The sequence below is a fragment of the Phaenicophaeus curvirostris genome, chromosome 27, assembly GCF_032191515.1.
Source record: "Phaenicophaeus curvirostris isolate KB17595 chromosome 27, BPBGC_Pcur_1.0, whole genome shotgun sequence".
Taxonomy (NCBI): Eukaryota; Metazoa; Chordata; class Aves; order Cuculiformes; family Cuculidae; genus Phaenicophaeus; species Phaenicophaeus curvirostris.
Genome location: NC_091418.1, coordinates 2,053,661 through 2,073,300, shown reverse-complemented (window position 1 = coordinate 2,073,300; position 19,640 = coordinate 2,053,661). Strand labels below are relative to the sequence as shown.

The window sequence follows — 19,640 nt, the reverse complement described above, 5'->3', positions numbered from 1 at the left end:
GCTCCTCAAACCCTCAAAGTCCATGGCGAGGAGGGGTGAAAAGAGCCAGGTGGGATACAGGAGGCAACAAATTCCTGTCTCTTCCTCCTGGCACCCAGGGTGGCAGCGGAAGGAGGGTTGTTTGCTCAGCCAGAGGCTGGGAGGATGGAGAGGGAGCCGAGAGCTCTCCAACGAGAGCCAAGGAGCCGATTCGCAAGCACCAACGTGCCGGGAACCATCGGAGCCGCCGACCTGGCACTGCCCTGGCCCTGGCGAGGGGCCCTGGTGAGGCAGCAGCTGGAAAACAGACCCTAAATCCTTTCTGGGGAGCGGCTCTGGATCAGGGAGGGCAGGGATGGGATGAGGGGAATGGTTTGTAGCTGGAAGAGTGGGGACTGAGATGAGATCTTAGGCAGAAATGTTTTCCTCTGAGGGTGGAGAGGCTGCCCCATCCCTGGAGGGGTTCAAGGCCAGGTTGGATGGGGCTTGGAGCCCCTGATCCAGTGGGAGGTGTCCCTGCCCATGGCAGGGGTGGGACTGGATGGGCTTTGAGGTCCCTTCCAGCCCAAACCATTCCAGGATTCTATGATTTACATGTCAGATGCGGATCTGTTGGAGCGAGGCCAGAGGAGGCCACGGAGATGATCCGAGGGCTGGAGAACCTCCCACCTGAGGACGGGCTGAGAGAGTTGGGGTTGTTCAGCCTGGAGAAGGCTCCAGGGAGACCTCAGAGCAGCTTCCAGGACTGAAAGGGCCTCCAGGAAAGCTGGGGAGGGGCTCTGGATCAGGGAGGGCTCCATGTCGTGCCCACCACCCAAGCGCATCCTGAAATAAAATCACAGCAGAGCCGAGTGACTGTGTCAATTTTTAACCTTTTTTTTTCTTTTTCCTTAAAGATGACTCCCAATTTACATTAAGACAGTTCTAACAAATTCATTCCTTTTTTCACGAAAAAAAGAAAAAAAAAAGAAATTATATTAAATAATTTCTGCCAATAAATAACATTTTCACCATTTTTTTCTTTTTCTCCTTTAAACAGAACTAAAAAAAAAAAGAAAAAAAGCAAGGAAGAAAATAAAAAGAAAAAAAGAAGGAGGCAGTCTCCAGGCAACGGGCGTTACGATCCTTCAGCATCGAGAACCCTAAAATCACCCTCACTGCAAGCAGCACGTGTCCCGTGGGGCTTCGGGTCCTCCCTGGCAGAGGCCACTCGGCCTCCGGGCATCCCTGCCAGCGCACCTAGCGAGGTCGGATCCGTAGCCGAGCACCGCGAGCGGCTCCCGGGCTGGCACGGGCAAGCAAGAGGTTCTCCCAACACCGAAAAAATAAGTTGGAACTCAAGCCAGCACCCCGACCCATTGCTGACTCCCCTCCTTGTGACATGCACCTTGCTAGAACATGCAAAAATAAACCCAGGCTGCGAGGCCAGCGGGCGGAGGAGGCGGCTGAGCTTTCCCCGGGGCCAGGCACGCTCGTCGGCTTGTGTTCCCGGAGCTCTGGCAGCCCAGGAGGGAAAAGAAACAGGGGGGAGCTCTGAGATGAGGGGTCTTGAGTCGTGCAGAGCTCCGAGGCGCTGGTTTTGTAGGGAGCAGGGGGGAAAAGGAGGGAAAAAAAGGGAGAAATCTGGGTGTTCCTAGCATTTTTGGGTGGGAATTGGGGCAGGGACCTCTCCCCCGAGGTCTTCATCGCCCTCTTCTCCAAAAGCTGATGGGGAGGGGATGCGGTTTCCCAGCTCAGTGCTGGGGCAGGGGAAAGCTCTGCTTTCCCCGGCCCGAGGACGTGGAGTGGGTTACAGGGAGGGGGACCAGCACCTACGCTGCTACAGCAAGGGAGCCAGCAGTACGGCATCCGTACGAGCCACGACATCCCTAAGTCATGGTATCACGGCATCCGTAACGTGCCGCAGCATCCAAACATGTCATGGTACCCATATATGCTCCCAGGCAGAGCTCCCCGCATCCCGAACAGGCTCCAGCCCCTCCTGGATGCCACAAAGCCGGCTAAGCTCCAGAGAAAAGATGGAGATGGAAGCTCCTCGCAACACCTCGGCCCCTCCATGCTTTGCCAGGGCAAAGCACAAGGGCCACGTGGATTTTGGGAGGAGCCGGCGATGCCGGAGCATGAGAAGGTTGGGGGACAAACCGCCAGCGAAGCTAAACCCCCTCCAAAAGGGATGGACCCTGCCGAACGCCCCCGACAACCCAGGGTTGGGTTGGAGCACGAGCGTCCCCCCAGTTCCAAAGCTCCCGACTCCAACTGGTGCCTGGGTGAGATCCCAGCCTGGGTCAGAACAACACGCCCGAACATGCACGGGCAGCACCTTTGCACGGATTGCGCTCTCAGAGGAAGATAACCACACGTGGGCTCACTGCATATCCGAAAGGATTGCCTTTAAAAAGGAAAAAACAGGAAGAAATACTCACAGACAAAGGCGATTTGGCCCCACACCTCAGGTGGGGTCAGAGAAGCTCGCTCGAAACATCTCGCACTTCTTTGCAAAGCAGCAGGCGCATAAAAAAGGGGATAAAGAAAGGAAAAAGCGGAGGCATGCGACTCAAAAAGTCTCTCGTGAAACCCCAGTGGCTTGCTCACAGATGGAGCCGGCGTGAAAGTCGGTGATGTACGATTAAAGGAGAGTTTGGAAGCTTCCTGCAAAGTTGCTCTTTCCCTCTGGCACGGCAGCTCGGGGCCGGAGCACAAAGGGAAGACAGCAAGATCCAGAGAAAGGGTTGGCAAATATCCCTACTCAGAGGCTCAGCCCGCTCGCCTGCTGCCCCTGCTTGGGGAAAGCACAATAAGTTGGGAAAGAAGTGAAAGCTGGCAAGGGATTTGCCTCCAAAAGCAGCTGCTTTGACTCTGCAGTCGCCGGCTCAAATGCCACACGGGGAAGGGACGCGACCAAACGGGAATCTCACAAAATCCCTTTTCAACACTCGCGTCAAAGTTCAAGTGAAAGAACGAGGCTCTGAGGTTCCCGGTCCTTGCAGGGTCCTCAGGAGATCCCCCAGATCCTGCACAAACACCCTTCCAGAATTCCTGCCAGATCCACTCGATCTCTCGACCTTTCAACCTACAGTAAAACCACCTGCCCTGCCGCCAAGGGAGGGACACGCTTCCCAAACCAGGGGCTTCTTCGCCAACGAGCCACATCCTGACAGAAACGAGCAGCACCATCACCCTAAATCTGATCACAACCCTCCTCCAGCTGCCAGGAGAGGCTGATGTTCCCACGGCTCCTTTGGAACAACCGCTGGCTAATGCAGTAACCGGGTGAGCCCAAGCGGTCAGTGAAAGACCCCTTGAAGAGGCATGCGGGATGGCTGGGAGGCTTTGGAGAGACCTCCGCGCACGTCCACTACTCAAATATGGATCAGCAAGAGCTGATCCGAGAGCCCAGAGCAGTGGAATGTGCCCCAGGCTCTGCAGTATGTGGTGGTGGAAGCAGGGGTCCTTCTGCCCACAGGTTATATATCAGCCTTTTCCTTTAAAATTCAGATTTCCCAAAGCCCTGCTGGTCGCAAGAGACCGGAGATCATTCCTCTGCTCTGAATCAGAGGGATTCCCAGTGGGATTTGTGCTGCAAGGGCAGCCCTGGCTGATAAAATCCAGCATCCGGCTGGCTGCCGGAGCTTTGGGAAGAGCCGCAACAAGGGGCAGCGCTTTCCCTACTTGCCTTCCCGGTTACCTTTTGCACTGGAATAAAAGTAAATTGCTGATGGAAAAGGTGTCTTGATTGGAATAAGACACCGGAATCCTTTAGAGCTTAGCCTGACTATTTGGATGTCACCTTCGAAGAGGGATGGACCCCAGCCAGTCGCACCACGCGAGGTGCCTTCCACGGACGCGCTTGCTAAAGCGGCAGCTGCAGGTAGGCGAGAAGGCGAAGGAAACAACAGCAAACTCTGGGGAAGAAGACAGTGGTGAGAAGAAAAAAAAAAAAAAACCCAAACCAACCCCATTTTCCATGAAAGGACCCGCTTTTGAAAGCACAGGCTAACTCAGAACAGTACCAAAGACAACGACCCAAGTTGCCTGGGACTGGGTTTGTTTTGTTTAATCCCCCCCTCGAGGTTTGCCTCGCGGGGAGGAGAGGTCAGCTGTACAGCACAACACGTCGTATATGCGCTAGCGGTTAAGATTGGTTTCTAAATTAAAAAAAGATGGACTTTTTTTTATATATATATCGAACATAAATAAAAAAATTACAAAATGGTCACCTTTCTTACAGAACGGATGCAAACTGGATTATGAACGTGCCTCCAAGGTGAAGTTGGTTTCTCCCCTGCCCCCACCCCACCCCAATAATAAATAAATAAAATTCATTAAGTTTTGGATCCTTTTAGTGGTGCAGATTGGGCACTCGGGCCGTTACTGGGTTTTCTTCCCTGTGCCGTTCTTGTCCGCAGAGTTTGTTGAGGTTACCAAGTTCACCGGCCCGTCTGAGTGCATTGAATCCTTGCGCGGCGGCATGCGCTCGTTAATGCGATCCAGCCCTCGGGCTTCTTCGAAGCTGCGGATCTTGTGCTGCGGGGAAAATCCACGGATGGCTGCAGAGAGAAGAGCCGAGAAAGCAGAGTTAGTTCGAGCGGCGGATCCCGGGATAGGAGCCCTTTAGCACACGCCAGACAGGAACAGGACAGAGTCAGGGCAACGGAAAGCACGTGTCTGGCTACAGGAACGAGATGGCGAGTTTTGGCATCACCAGCTCACAGAGCAGCTTGGAAGTGAAGTCCTTGCTGCTGGGTCTAGGATCCAGAGCACAGCAACTGGCTCTGCTCCATAATGGTTTTGCTTTTAATATAGGAGCAGGAACTCCTGCAGAGACAGTTAGACTCGACGATCTGGCCCAGGTTGCCCAGAGCAGGGGTGGCTGCCCCATCCCTGGAGGGGTTCAAGCCTGTGTTGGATAGAGCTTGGAGCCCCTGATCCAGTGGGAGGTGCCCCTGCCCATGGCAGGGGTGGAACTGGGTTATCTTTAAGGTCCCCCCCAACCCAAACCATTCCATGATCCTCGTCAGTCCCTTCGAACCCAGAGGGTTCTCTGATTCTCTGAAGTCCAGACAAGTGCTCGCCATCCCCAAACAGGGAAATCTCAGGGAAGTTTCAAAACTGAAAAACACGATACTATAAAAAATAAAAAAGGGCAAAACCAAACCGACACAACGAAGACACCACCGCAAGGCTCTAATGCAAACACAAACCACACACGGCTACACCAGGGAGGGAAGGAGCTAGTCCTTGGGGCACAAACGCTTCTTGCATGACCAGGAGACAGACAGGCAGGCTCGGGAGCGATGAAATCCCACCGAGGGCAGGCGCTTCTCCGTTTGAGGCGAGTACATCATCCTTGTGGTGATGATATGGACCAAATACACGTTTAACTGCTTTGTGTTACAGATGATTTAAGAAAAAAAAGGGGGTTGTGCCAAATCTTTTTAGCAGGACTTGGGTGGTTTATAAAGAAGCTTCTCTTGGTAACCAAAAAGTTCTGGACACAGGTACGGCCCCATTCATCAGGAGTTGGATGGAGCTATTGAGGAGAAAACCTCTCCAGACAGAAACCTCAGGAATCTGACATTCCTTCAAGGGGAAAACTGCTTCTCCACACTGGGACCACCTTGGCCCACCTGAGGGGAAGGCAAAGATTACAGCAAAGGTGTGCAATGTGCTATTTCCTACTTGATTTTGACCAAGTTTAGTGGCAGCCTTGCCTGGATCGAGTTCCCCAGGGGATGAACTCGGCCACGGGGCATCTGAGATTCGACCGCAGGACCACAACACCAAGGTCTTGAGGCACCAAAGCACAAACTGCACTCTTGGAATACAGGCAAGAGCCTCATTGAGGCTAAAGCAGACTTGAACCAGGTCATTGTGTAGTTCGGCTTCCCAGCAGGGGCCCATCCTCCCCCACTTCTGGTGATGCAAGAGTAAAAAGCTTCCGTGAGGCCAATAAAGCTCTTTAGAATTAGCGCACGCACACACAGAGATGATTTTGAGTCTCTCGCCGGATTCTAGCCATACCTTCCCGTGCCTCTACCGCTTCTACTGTGGCTGCAATACAGAAGAACAGTGGCATGCAAAAATGAAGACAGGGAAAAAAAAAAGAGTGACAGTGAGTGATCCGACATCATCGCTGCGAACGCAGAGCCCACAGCCTCCCAGCCCCAGTGGAGTCGACCGTAATCAAAACCAACTGGCAAGAGGGGAAGAAACAAAAGGCGACAGGAGCTCGAGAGGAAAGGCTAAAAAGGGGACTCCCTCAGGTTCTGTACTGACACGGGGGAGTCTCCTTTTTCTCACGTTCATGGGACACATAAATCCAATGGAAAGGAACAGAGAAGCAGAGAGATGGCTTGCGGCTGCATGCACTGGAGGGCTCGGGCATGCAGGCATCCCACAGACAGCGATAGTCTCTGCCTGAGCCTTGGGTCTCCACCTGCACTAAATTTCCAGTCCCTCTGCACCCAGTTCAGTGGTTCTAGGGCACCCTAGACACTTCCAGGAAGTAAATTATGAGGAAATCATCCCAAAGCAAAGGCTCGACCACCAGAGTCACATAAGGCGAGTGACGCCGAGGGATGTGATGACAAACTGGAGCAGAAGGGCAGTTTGGGGGAAGGCAGGCAGCAGCAGATATTTCCAGCCTTCCAGTACTGAAAGGGGCTCCAGGAAAGCTGAGGAGGGCAGAGATACAACAAGGCAAAATGGTTTTGAGCTGAAAGAGGGGAGATTGAGATGAGGTCTTAGGCAGAAATGTTCTCCTGTGAGGGTGGGGAGGCCCTGGCCCAGGTTGCCCAGAGCAGGGGTGGCTGCCCCATCCCTGGAGGGGTTCAAGGCCAGGTTGTATGGGGCTTGGAGCCCCTGATCCAGTGGGAGGTGTCCCTGCCCATGGCAGGGGTGGCACTGGATGGCTTTGAGGTCCCTCCCAACCCAAACCATTTCAGATTCTATACCAGGCTGCTCCGATCCCAGTGCCTTGAATTATAACTAGAAAAAAGGCTGATGCTTCAAAATCCAGTTTGGCTTCAGCTCCACCTCCGGAAAGTGTTTCCAAGCAACAAGGCACGATAAAGCTGAGCAACATCCCTTCCCTAAACCCCTGCAGCAGCTGTCCAAGTTTCAGTAGTCCCTGCCTCAACATCTGGGAGGAGGCACTTCCCCCAAACAGATTCCCTGCCTTTAGCCTCAAAATGCCACAGCTTTTTTGCCTTGGACCCAAAACAAAGACTACGTGGGTCCCTGAGAGGCCACAGAGAAAGAATGGAGTTGTGGTTGAACATTTTTGCTCCAGATACGGTGACTTGGCTCAGCCGTGCTGTGAAAGAAGGCTCAGGGAGGGAAGGAGCAGCTCTGCCTCTCCTCTTTCGGGGTGCAGCTCCCTCTCCTCTCCACCGAGCTGCAAAAGGAGCACCCGTACATTCACTGGGAGGCTGTGGCGGCGCAAAGGGATGCGAGGAATGGGAAGGGTCGAGAGAAGGATGCGTGATGGGAAAAGGAAGCGTGAAAGGGGCGCAGAAAGTGGGGTGCTGCTGCAGGGAGCACGGGGTGCCAGGAACAGCGAGGGCAGGAAGCCTGCAGCCACGGGAGGAGGCGACAGGCAGGGTCGGGTAAGGCAGCAGCAAAGGTCCAGCTTGTCTGGGGAGATGCACAGCTCAGCTTCTTTACTGGGGGGCCCTGGGAGGACCCCCCGAGAGGGGAAGGTGCAGGAGATGGTGGCAGCACAACCCCACGCTGTCAGCTACAGGGGCAAAGCTGCGGCACTGTGAGTGAGCTGGCTGCTCGAGCAGAGCTGCAACAGCCACCTTCCCACTCAGGCTCTGTTCCCATGCCTGCAGCAGAACTGGGGCAACAGAAACCATCACGGTGCTATAAAAAAAGGGGGAAAAAAAGCCCTTCACGCTCCTGTGCAGGCAGAGAAACCCAGGAATTTGGGAGCGACAAGGAGTAAGGTTTTTAAGCTGAAAGAGGGGAGATTGAGATGAAATCTTAGGAAGAAATTGTTTAATGTGAGGGTGGGGAAGCTCTGGACAAGGTTGCCCAGAGCAGTGGTGGCTGCCCCATCCCTGTAGGGGTTCAAGGCCAGGTTGGATGGGGCTTGGAGTAACCAAATCCAGTGGGAGGTGTCCCTGCCCATGGCAGCGGTGGAGCTGGATGGGCTTTGGGGTTCCTTCCAATTCAAACCATACCATGATTCTATGATTGTTTTCTCCCCATCCCTAGGAGTGGGCAGGAATATTTAGAAGTTTCTCACTTGCAAACTATTTAATCAGGACAAGGCAATCCCCAAACAAGCCCTCTTGTGAGCCGGCAGGAAATCACCCACCGCTGATTGGAAGGGGAAGGCAGCTGCTCCAATGCCAGCATTCAAAGGCTGGCGGCAGGAAAGGATTAAAACACTAGATTACAGGATTCCCTGTGGGGACACATGTTACTACGATAACTCATTCCTTGACCATCAGCCAATCTCCCTGCCCTGCGAGTTTAAAGCAGGCAGATCGCTAGCTCAGTCCTGCTCTCGGCACACCAATACGGCTGAGCATTTGGCTGCTGAGGGAGGGAGCAAAGGATTTGCCAGCAAGCATGAAACAGAAACCTCCAAAACCAGATCAAAACTAGGGCAGCGAGAGAAATCTTAATGTGAAACATACAGGCTTGGAAAAAACTGGAAGGCCACAAAGGCCTGGAGGGTCACGAAGATATTATAAGGGCTGGAGCACCTCCCATGTGAGGATAGACTGAGTTGGGGTTGTTCAGCCTGGAGAAGAGAAGGATCCAGGGAGACCTTAGAGCAGCTTCCAGGGCTGAAAGGGGCTCCAGGAAAGCTGGGGAGGGTCTCTGGATCAGGGAGGGCAGGGACAGGATGAGTGGGAACAGTTTGAAGCTGAAAGGGGGAAGACTGAGATGAGATCTTGGGCAAAAACGTTTTGCAGTGAGGGTGGAGAGGCCTTGGCCCAGGTTGCCCAGAGTAGGGGTGGCTGCCCCATCCCTGGAGGGGTTCAAGGCCAGGTTGGATGGCGCTTGGAGCCCCTGATGCAGCGGGAGGTGTCCCTGCCCATGGCAGGGGTGGGACTGGATGGGCTCTGGGGTCCCTTCCAACCCAAATCATTCCAGGATTCTATGAATCTCCTTCCTTCAACTTAATCAAAACTTCCTCAGTCAGGTACTCATGGTTTCGTAGGGTCAATATCAGAGGGTTTTCGTTTAACAGAGAACAAACAAGCAGGCGCGTTTACACTTGTACAGATGCTATCACACAACAGCAGCAGAACAGCAAAGCAGAGGATGCTTATCGTGCAGAATTAGAAGAGAAACAGATTATAAAAATCATCGCAGAAACACAATAAAGCAATAGGCATGCTTTAGGCATGGTGCTGTTTGTTGTCTTTTTTTCCCTTGCACTCCCCTCCTCGAGGGTATGTGGGGACATCTTGGAAGGCTCAGCACATCCCCACCTACATTTCTGCTTTTGCCTATTTCTGAATCCTTCTTCCTCGTGGGCCTGAACCACCTCTCAGGTCCCCTAGCACCCTGCAAAACGCCTACAGGAGCCGAGTGAAGGGTTTGCGGGGCAGGAATAGAACTGCAGAGGGGATGCAGCGTTGTGGAAAGGAGGATTTTCATACTCACCGGTCTGCAGGGTCTGCCTCCCCCCTGAGAGCACGCCGAGGGGCAGCGTACCTGTCGGAGTCAGGCCTTTCAGAGTCAGCACGCTCTCGCTCTCCTCTCTGCAAAGAGGGAACAAAACCGGTTACTGAGAGATTAATACAACGCTCAGGTCCACCTGACACCTCCCACTGCATCAGGTTGCTCCAAGCTCCATCCAACCTGGCTTTGAACACCTGTAGGGATGGGGCAGCCAGCCCTGCTCTGGGCCAGGGCCTCCCCACCCTCACAGGACACATTTCTTCCTACAATCTCATCTCAATCTCCCCTCTTTCAGCACCTCAGCTTACTTGGCCCTGACCCACCAGAGCTACAGCACAGCAAATGCGTCCTGAAAGGGCTGAATGCAGAAGGCGTCCCTGCCCATGGCAGGGGAGTTGGAACTGGATGGTAACTTTAAGGTCCCTTCCAACCCAAACCGTTCCACGATACCATGATTGTAAATATCTTTTCTGCTAGCTTAAGATGAAGGTTTACGAGTGAGTCAGACCACCAGGTGCACAGAAATCACCACCTCAGGCCTTTGCCATCCGCTCCAAAGTCTGGTAAGACTTCTCCCTCGTCCCTTCATTACCCAGACCCCAAATCCCATGTTTCTTCCTTACCGAAGAACTGAGAAGACACGTGCCATCTTCCCAATGGCTCTAATCTTATTCCTGATGATCTCTTTACGGACTGTTGTCCCACCTTAGGGAGAGAAAAAAGACAAAGAGCAGCATGTTTAAGGTTTCTCTCTTTCCGGGCGCAGGTAATGTCAATATGAAGCACCTGCCTGACTCCAGGAAAAGAAATCATGGATTACAGGTTCACAGCTACACTCTCGAGAGAACAGTGCTGAGAGGATGGTGGTCAGGATGGCAGTGAGAAGGGCAACACCAACGAGAACGACACACGCATTTAAAGGTCTAAAGAGAGTAGAACCACCAAAGGAAACAGATCGGAAAGGTCTTGTTCGAAGCTCACCGGGTTTGATCACACTACACAGGATGTAACACAAATGACTCAGCCATGTAGACACAGTTTTGCAAGGCAGAACACTGACGAATCTGACTGCTGATGAACACTGCAGAACACCGGGCTGTGCTCGCCGCGGGGAGGAGTGTCACGCAAGCATCAGCTTTGGCATCCAAGGCGCACAGTGAAGGGCTGGCCGGAGCCTTGCAACTCTGCTTTGACCCCACACAAACACAAAGTGAGATATGTGAACACCCCCTTCCGCTATACAGACCCAACGGGAGAGAAAAGCATGGAGGGTAACTGAAAACAAACAAAAAATCAAAGTAAAAGAGGTAACAAATACATCTCCTCTCAGCTGAGATTCCTCACATGGCCCAACTACACATTAGGACAGTACAAGCCAAACCAGAGGTCTAACATGCACCGATGGCTCAGCCATGCACTAAGTGGCTGCATTCAGAAGTCAGATAGAAACGTGACCCCGTTTCTCAAGTTCCTGGAGGAACGCAGAAGGGTTAAAAAACACACGGCGCTTATGTTAAAACTGAAAGAGGATGAAAAGACTGCCCAACTAGTCAGCTATTCAAATCCACTCCGAGGAATCTGGTGGCACAGGCAGTGAAAATTAAGCTTGTAGCAAATTCTAGCTGGGTACCTTTCTGATAGCTTGAAATGTAGTGATCTTCAGGGAGAGGAGACACCAAGAAACAAGGAGATGAAGACAGAGATAGAAGAAACAAATTTAATTTTCATGGGAGGGGAGAAAGAAAATAAAACGAAAACGAAATGCAATGGGAGAAGCGGATTAAAGTCTCGACCTGTTGATCGAAGCAGCAGCACCTTGTTGTAGCACAACGGTGTTCTGCTTCCCTGTGGCAACGCCCGTCCTCTGCCCTACACAGATGGGTACAGGCAGCTCCCTCGCATCCCCTCCCCGTGCATGCTCGCGGCCCCGCTTCTCGCTGCACGCCCCGCATCTGCGCCTCAGCTTCCTCTGGGTCACCGCGCAATCCCCACATGGGAACTACACATCAGCTCAGCCACTGCTTAGTCCCTAAAAACGAGGGCCAGAAAATGCATTCGGCTTTTTTTTTGGGGGGGGGGGCAAACAGAAGAAGCCACTTTACAGAGTTCACTGTAACAGATGAGAAGATTGGGTGGGTATTTAATGGCTTTAAATTGGAGGGGGGAAGATTTAGATTAGACATTAGGAAGTAATTCACTATGAGGGTGGGGAGGCCCAGGTTGCCCAGAGCAGTGGTGGCTGCCCCATCCCTGGAGGGGTTCAAGGCCAGGTTGGATGGGGCTTGGAGCCCCTGATCCAGCGGGAGGTGTCCCTGCTCATGGCAGGGGGTTGGAACTGGACGTATTTTCCAACCCAAACCATTCCAGGATTCTAGAATTCTATCTTGATACAGAAAATTTTGAACTGGAGGAAAAAAAAAGCGCTGCTTGGGAAGCAGCCTCTGTCAGAAGCAGGAAGCTGAGTGGCTGGCAAGAAGAGTCTGTCACAGTGAATGTAATTTAATTTCTCTGTGACTGAACAGCAAAGGGAAATAAAAATGTTTCCAACCTAGAACTGCTGGCCAAAAAGGAACCAGAGACCCTGGCTGGGCATCCAGCTATAAATCAAGTGCTGATCGCTCTAGCATCACACACCTTCCCCGCCCGCCCCACCCTCCCTCTGTTACCAGGTCAGTCGCAACGGCGGTTTTTTACCTTCCAATGTCTCATCACCATCTGAAATCAACTCATCATCAGAGCATATGTTGAGGATGTTAACGAGCATTTCGGTGACTGCAAGAAGCACAGAGAGGGAGATTAGACAGGCCTGGTGCATGTGCTTGCCAGGCAGAGGTATTTGGAGGACGAGTTGGACATGCAAATGGTTTCAAGGTCGTTTCGAGTTCGGAAGTTGAAGCCCAAAGACACTTTTAGCCGCATACTGCTGGTTCCTCGCAGCAGTACCCGGAGCAGACGACATCCTTCACACCTTCTGCCAAGGAGGTGGATGCGGTCCAAGCACATCACAGATGAAACAGATGAGGGAGCTGGGTGCCAACGTTCCTGCAGAACAGGCTGGGCTCGACGAGGGTCCCACCGCCCCTCCCCGACCCACACAACAGGCTGGCTCCTGAACGGCAAATCCACGGGGGATTCAACCTTTGGTTCCTCAAAGTCAAAAATCTTTTGGCATCTGAGACCTTTAAGACACACTTCAAACATGCAGCACCAGGGCGGAATTTAAACTCACTCGCCAGGAGAGGTAAACACCCTTTTGCTAAGGAACGGAGGCAAAGTCTTGGCCATATTTTAAGCTGCCTCGCCTCCTCCAGAATGAAATAAGCCTTTAAACTGAAGAGAATGCTTCCCTTTTCGTGGGCTACAAGCCAACAGGAGATTTTAATTTCCCTTTTGCAAGAGAAGTGTCTCCTACTTCTGAGCTGGGGCTACACCACCCAAGATCGGCTCCATCAGCAACGCAGAAACAGCAAGAAGGGATCGTTCTGTTGAGAAAAGCTTTCTAAACCAGGTATCCACACCTTTTTTCACACGAGCTTTACCCAGGAATGCGCAGATTTGCTTGAACCTGAACTACTTTCTAGTGCTGTCTGATAATTAATGAGTCACCACACTCTCCCAACATATTTAATAGCCTGTGGGAGAGGTTTCAGGGTACAGTGACCAGTCACCAGGCAACTCCTAAGTGAAATCCAAATCTCTCTTACCCTTTTCCCCTACAAAAGGCAAGGACCATGTGAAGACATCCATGAAGTTTGGAAGCCAGTAGGGATGAGGGGAACAGTTGAACTGCCTGATGTTCATGACATTGTTTTCATATTTCAGTACAGCAGCTGGAAGAGAAAAGGAAATTGGAATTAGATGATCTTTAAGGTCCCTTTCATCTCAAACCATTCTATGATTATACTCCTACAGTTTTGGGGGCACAGCAAAGTGAAAAGCTTCCCTACACCAGCAGCTTCTCTTTTATGGCAGCGTTCATCAGCAGCACTTCGTTGTCACGTGGCTGGACGTGAAAGTGTTATTTCAGCATTTATAACTTGACAGCTAATTGCCACAGTAACACATTAAGTCTTCAGGGCAGAGAACTCAGCCATTTCCAGCTCTGTCAGTTTAACACATAAGGCTCTTCTTCATTTCACGTGTAAGAATGCAGCTAGAGGAGAGGGCAGAGTGGGCAAGGCAAGGGGAGAAAGGCTGGAGAGGGATCTTGTGAGCATGAGAACAGCCCTGACACCCAAGTGGCAGCAGAGCCCTGGCCTTGCCAGCCTTACCCTTGTTGTTATAGACATCTAGGTAATTTGGTGCAGAGAAGATTGTGATTAACGATGGAAAGCCTGTTGTCTGGCTCTTCCTGTACATTCGGTACCTGAAAAACAGGTCAAGTGTTAAACAGACCAGACAGGAAGGCAGAGGGAGCCTGCTCGGCTACCAGGCTGCAGCACTTACCCAGCGTCCTGGGCTTCGTGAGCTCGGATTACGGATAACAAACTATTGTTCTGCAAAAATTCACAAACTGCAGGATAACTGGAAAACAAAAAGCAAGTACACGTGAGCACGTAGCAAAAGAGAACAGAGAGCATCCTACGGTCTTGGTTTTAGGAACCAGTCACTTGCAGGAGCCATTCGGTTTGTATCCAGTATCCACTGAGTTTGTGTCCAGCCTCCCCAAACAAGGCCAGTATAGATGACATCATTAAAAAATTAATTGCAAAGCACTCTGTTAAACAGGCCCCTGGTGCCAAATTCTCCCTATCAGCCAGGGTACGAGTGGTCTGTCAGAACAAATGCTTCTCTTTTAGACAGGAAAAGATTATTTCCTCGAGCTCTCCGTACCGCCCAATGCCTAAAAACTGCTCAAAAGGCACCCTGCCAGCTGAAAGAAGCATCTCTGCTGTCCGACACTACAATTTGATAGAGCAACAGCATCCCAAGAGAGCTCAATATTACAGGAGAAGAGAAAACAAACAAGATTCTGTGCATCAGAGCCAACTGAAGGCTCTTTCAGAACCAGGTACACTGTGAAGGCCCACAGAGCGATCCCAAAATCAAGTTATCGCCTCACACACCTCAGTGTAAGAGGAGACAAGAAGCTCCAGTTCCCAAGAGCCCTCCAAAATGCCACTTACCTGTAGAAATAGGAGCAGCCTCGAACGGTGTTGTGGGCAAAATGCTCCAGCGTTTTCTCGTTGCCGTAATCCTCTGATGGATCAGACCAGAGCAGGTCACACATCGGACCGAAGGCTGGAGGCTCTTTAAACCTGTCTAACTGAAAAACACAGGCAAAATCAGGGCCTATGTAGACAAAATCATGTGGAAACATGTGCCTACGGTGTGGACATGGAGCACAGGAGCCTCGAGTTGGAGCTCCATGCAGGAATCAAGCAGGCTATTAACCATGCTATGAACTGGAAGGACCACAGAGATTACTTACTTTCCTAATATCATCTAGACACGTGATTTCTGGAGACAGTCCTCCATGAACACACAGGAATTGCTGGTTTAAGAGAGCAGCAAGAGGAAGACAGTCAAATGTATCCATACACGCATCGTACACTCGCTCCGAATACTTGATTCGACCTGGAAAGATGCGGGGCAGGAGGAGGGAGAAGAGAAAGAAGAATTTAATTCCTTAACACAACAAAGACTGCTTGAGCTGAAAGCAGAGCTTTGGCTTTTTAATCTTTTCAGGGGGAGTCATTCACGCATCCAAACCTACATGATATAAGCTGCATTAAGCAAAGCTTTGATCAACCGAAGTGCTGATAAATAAGTTCAAGGAGACTGGTTCCTGAAGTGATATGGAAACCCTACGTGTACGGCCCATCGAATCGACCTTTGCACCCACCTATTAGTGAAAACGCTGACTTCAAAAGCGCTTGTTGGACATAAAGATAAAAAGGCTTCACAGTAACCCGGACATGGACAAGAATATTAATCTGCCTTCAAGCTATTTTCTAACAGACCTGCACTAAGATTAATATGGAAAAGAGGCTTGGCACTGTAATAGCGAGCTAATAAAGCTGTCCCATCAGCCTCCTGTGTTCACACCGCACCTCTAGACTCGGTGCCTCAGATTATACACTGGGAACTGCAGCAGCCGTTTAATTTGGCACAGCAATACCAGAGTCATTTAAGATAAGAACTGCCTTTTTCGGCTGGAGACAAGCTCTTTGAGTCAGAATTTGACCAAGGTGCCTACAATTAAATGAGTCTTCACAGAAGGTCTTTCAAGTGATCACAGCCTCTGCTGGACTCTTCATCTTAGAGACGAGGTGGATGCTTCAATGCATTAAACGGAGACACCGTGGCCTTTCCGAAAGCGGCTTAGCTTTCACACCAAGCGTCCGAGTATGTTCAGGAATATCTCTCAATGCTTCCCGTGAGGACAGAGAGCAGGAGCAGCAATCATGGCATGTCAAGCGCGTGTCGTCATGCACCTGCAGCCCCTTTGCAGGGCAGCGCTATGTTAACATAGCCAGATCTTCCAGAAAGCACTGCTCTGCTATAAAACAGGTCATGCTTGGCTTTGTCAAGCAAAAGAGTGCATGAATGGAAAATTTACCTTTATTTCAGAGATACCAACAAGTTTTTTCAGCTGCACGCTATGATATAGGAAGCAGTAAGGCTGTACCTTCTGTTTTCCAAATGGGAAAAACACCCCATCACCTCTGGCTCTCCAGTTCAAATTGAGCCTAGCTCAACAGGAGCTCACCCACCACCATCTGATGACTACAGCATCCAGCAGAGAGCTGGCGGGTGTTTTCCAACTCATTTCTGAGTAAACAGATGTTGTTATCTCGGTACCCCGCAGCCTCACCCTGTCTGGCAGCATCCAGAGCTGAAGGGCTAAAGATTGGACTAGTGCCTTGCCCATAAGCATTCCTTGAGCAACTATTCCCAAGCAGAGAGCCACACATTGCTGGTGTTTACCTCCTTTTATTGCTCGGAGGAATGACCATCATCCTTGGGGAAGAGGGGTCATTCCCCAACCTTTCATCATCGTTGGTTTAAAAAATATGTAAATGCCGCACTAAACTATCTTTAACTTAACTAAAACGACCTTAAAGGTAATGATTCTCCCCAGCACAAACACTGAGGAGCAAATCCTTTATTTGCCTCCAATTCTAATCACTGATCCCAGCTGCACAATATGGAGCTGAAAGTCGTTTGGCAGTAATTATACGTTGCTGGGCCTGAAAGTCAGGCAAGGGGGGAGCGCGTGCAACCAGCTCATCAACCAGAGAGCGAAGATGTGTTTGCGTTTCTTCCATCCTCACTCGTTCTTTGTAACCAGAAGGACTCAGCACTTTACAGGACTTATATATTTGGGGTTTTTTTTTTAAGCAGGAGAAGAGACAAAAGCAAAACACACAGGAAAAAAAAAAAGACAACAGCTTTTTACAGCTCTAGAGTTAACAGTACCACTCACAAGGCACAAAAATGAAGACCCACTCCCGCTCTCCACACATTAATATGTGTAAATCCTTACCCTGTGATACTTACATTCCTGCTTAAAGGTGAAATATTCTGTGAGGTGCCTGCACTCGTGGTTCCCTCGGAGGAGGAACAACGTTTTGGGATGATTTATCTTTAAACTCCATAAATACAGCACACACTGCAGGAAAGGGAAGGAGGAGATGGTGTGTAATAAAACCCTTTTATAGGGCACTAATCATCCGTAGACTTCACTAAGTGTTTCTGGGAAGACACCCAACAGAGCTGAATTCAGAGTGGAACCCTGATAGAAACCCAGCTCCATAATCGGCAGCAGATCTTATCTTGGCCAGCATCGCCAGCGGGGGAAACCAACACGGAGCATTTCTCTATATTAGGCCTGAGTTGGAGAAGTGACAAATGAGATCGCGTTCAACTGAAACCGGCTCTGGGCTGGGTGGGGGCAGTTTCTTTTTTTTCCCTTTCCAGTAAGAAACCAAAAGTGAAAAGCACCGATTTCAGAGCAGCAGAGTGAAACAGGCTGCACGGCGAAATGTTATCCCCAACATAAGAAGGATAATTGTTGGAACAGGTCCAGAAGAGGCCACGGAGATGATCCAAGGGCTGGAGCACCTCCCATGCAATGGCAGGCTGACAGACTTGGGGCTGTTCAGCCTGGAGAAGAGAAGGCTCCAGGAAGACCTTAGAGCAGCTTCCAGTAGCAAAAGGGGCTCCAGGAAAGCTGGGGAGGGGCTTAGAGGAACGATTTTCATCTGAAAGAGGGGAGGTTGAGATGACATCTTAGGGAGACATGTTTTGCTGTGAGGGTGAGGAGGCCCTGGCCCAGGCTGCCCAGAGCAGGGGTGGCTGCCCCATCCCTGGAGGGGTTCAAGGCCAGGTTGGATGGACCTTGAGCCCCCTGATCCAGTGGGAGGTGTATGGGCTTTGAGGTCCCTTCCAACCCAAACCATTCCATGATCTATGAAATATAACACAAAGACACCCATTCGGCGCTGTTATGCTCGTAGTGATCCTCTGCGCTGGCTCCAAACCGTCTGTGACACTGCTATAGAAACTGGTTTCTGCACACACAGGTGGGAATCTCTTCAAACACATCGGCAGTAGGTGGAGAGAAGAGGCACACATCAATAGGAACACGGGAATCAAATCTTCTGGATTCTGCTTTACCAGTGACATTTGGAGCAGCCCCCGCGTGCACTAATCAAAGCCCACCCTGATTCGTGAGAGATCAATTCTCTGCGGGGTAATGGAGTGCTCCACGGCTTCCCCTCTGCAGATCCAGGGGGAAAGAGGAGGGAGGAATGTCAAAAGCAGCATAAAATAAAAACTTCCTACTCTGAACTACAAAAAACAACAGCCCCAAGGCTCTCAAGCCTTTGCCCAGGTCCTGGGTCAGAGAGTCTGAACACAACAGAGACCTGGTGAGGCTTAGCTATGATTTTTCAGACCTTCTTCCTCAAAAACCTCCTCTTGCCACCACCTCTGTTCTCCAAGGCAGACTCATCATCCCTCCCCCTGGAATTCTTCCACAGTATCCCAAGCATGGAGAGACAAGCGCACTGATCCCCAACTCCAGCACTCATGTAAAATCCCTGCATCGGATCAGTTGCAGGGTGAGAAGCACTTCACCTCCCAGACCTGTAAAATTCATGCAGGGTACAACAAATCCTAAAGGTTTCTTGGTTAATACCCCCGAAAATTCCAACTCTGATCTCAGAAAGAGTTTTCTGTGCTATAATATTATCTCTTTTCTAGGTAAACCCACCACAAACCCAATTCACACAAGCCAAAGCATTTAAATAAGCAGTCAGATGTCCATTCTTCCCCTTCCTCCCCAGGACTTACGGGGCTCGTCGTGCCAGCACCACCAGAAACCCCAACAGCTGCAATCCCACCTTTCCAGCAACCGTCCCCGCTACCCCGGAAGCTGCTTGTCGTCACACCTTGGCTCACCGTCAGCACTGAGGAACACACGGAGCGCGAGGCTGGAAGCGAGCCAGAACATTGCTAAAGCACAAGCTGTACCCTCCCCTAAACCCTCTGCAGAATCCTTCAAAGAAACGCTCGCCTGAGCCGCGTTCATTGCAGTCTGGGAGAGTTCCTCCCCAAAATTTAACTGAGAAAGATTCCCGTACCCTCCCTCTTCAAAGAGAAACAGCTTAGTCTGTTCTTCCAGGCCAGTTTCACCACCATTCATGCCCTCGTTTCCCCAGATGCCTCTATGACGTTGCCTCCAAGTGGAATAAACGCTCCTTTCCCACCCGGCTCTGTCTCTGCAGAACCAGCAGGCTGCAATCCCTTGGGATTTACAGCATCGCTAACAGCTCTCCCATCCTGCCCTGACGCTCCCAGGTCATTAGCGAGCCTGCAGCAGCCACGGGGACCCATCGATTGCGTCGCCCTTTAAGGCCACCAGCTCGCAGCGTTACCCAATGCTTGGTTGGTGGCATCCCAAAGAGCTGCAAAATCCTTAACACGGCACCCGGTGTTTGGCTGAGCTCTGTAAGGTGACAACGTTACTGTGATTGCCACAGGGGCGTAAGCACGGCAAGATAACACAA

At 51.1% G+C, this 19,640-nt stretch overlaps 1 protein-coding gene across 4 annotated transcripts in view; it reads right to left on the bottom strand.

Annotated features, from left to right (window-relative positions):
- Positions 1 to 831: 831 nt before the first annotated feature.
- Positions 832 to 19,640, bottom strand: part of PPP3CC (protein phosphatase 3 catalytic subunit gamma) — a 35,516-nt gene continuing 16,707 nt past the window's right edge. Inside the window, exons 4-15 of one of the 4 annotated variants that reach the window (XM_069877599.1) lie at positions 17,128 to 17,239; positions 15,056 to 15,201; positions 14,751 to 14,890; positions 14,071 to 14,148; positions 13,896 to 13,990; positions 13,329 to 13,454; positions 12,319 to 12,396; positions 11,255 to 11,281; positions 10,248 to 10,329; positions 9,607 to 9,704; positions 6,001 to 6,030; positions 832 to 4,526 (exon numbers count right to left, since the gene is read on the bottom strand). In XM_069877599.1, coding sequence (XP_069733700.1) covers positions 4,348 to 4,526; positions 6,001 to 6,030; positions 9,607 to 9,704; positions 10,248 to 10,329; positions 11,255 to 11,281; positions 12,319 to 12,396; positions 13,329 to 13,454; positions 13,896 to 13,990; positions 14,071 to 14,148; positions 14,751 to 14,890; positions 15,056 to 15,201; positions 17,128 to 17,239 — 1,191 coding nt within the window. In that variant the 3' untranslated portion in view covers positions 832 to 4,347. The remainder of the gene's footprint in view (positions 4,527 to 6,000; positions 6,031 to 9,606; positions 9,705 to 10,247; positions 10,330 to 11,254; positions 11,282 to 12,318; positions 12,397 to 13,328; positions 13,455 to 13,895; positions 13,991 to 14,070; positions 14,149 to 14,750; positions 14,891 to 15,055; positions 15,202 to 17,127; positions 17,240 to 19,640) is intronic. The other 3 variants (XM_069877601.1, XM_069877600.1, XM_069877603.1) reach the window with 3 other exon arrangements.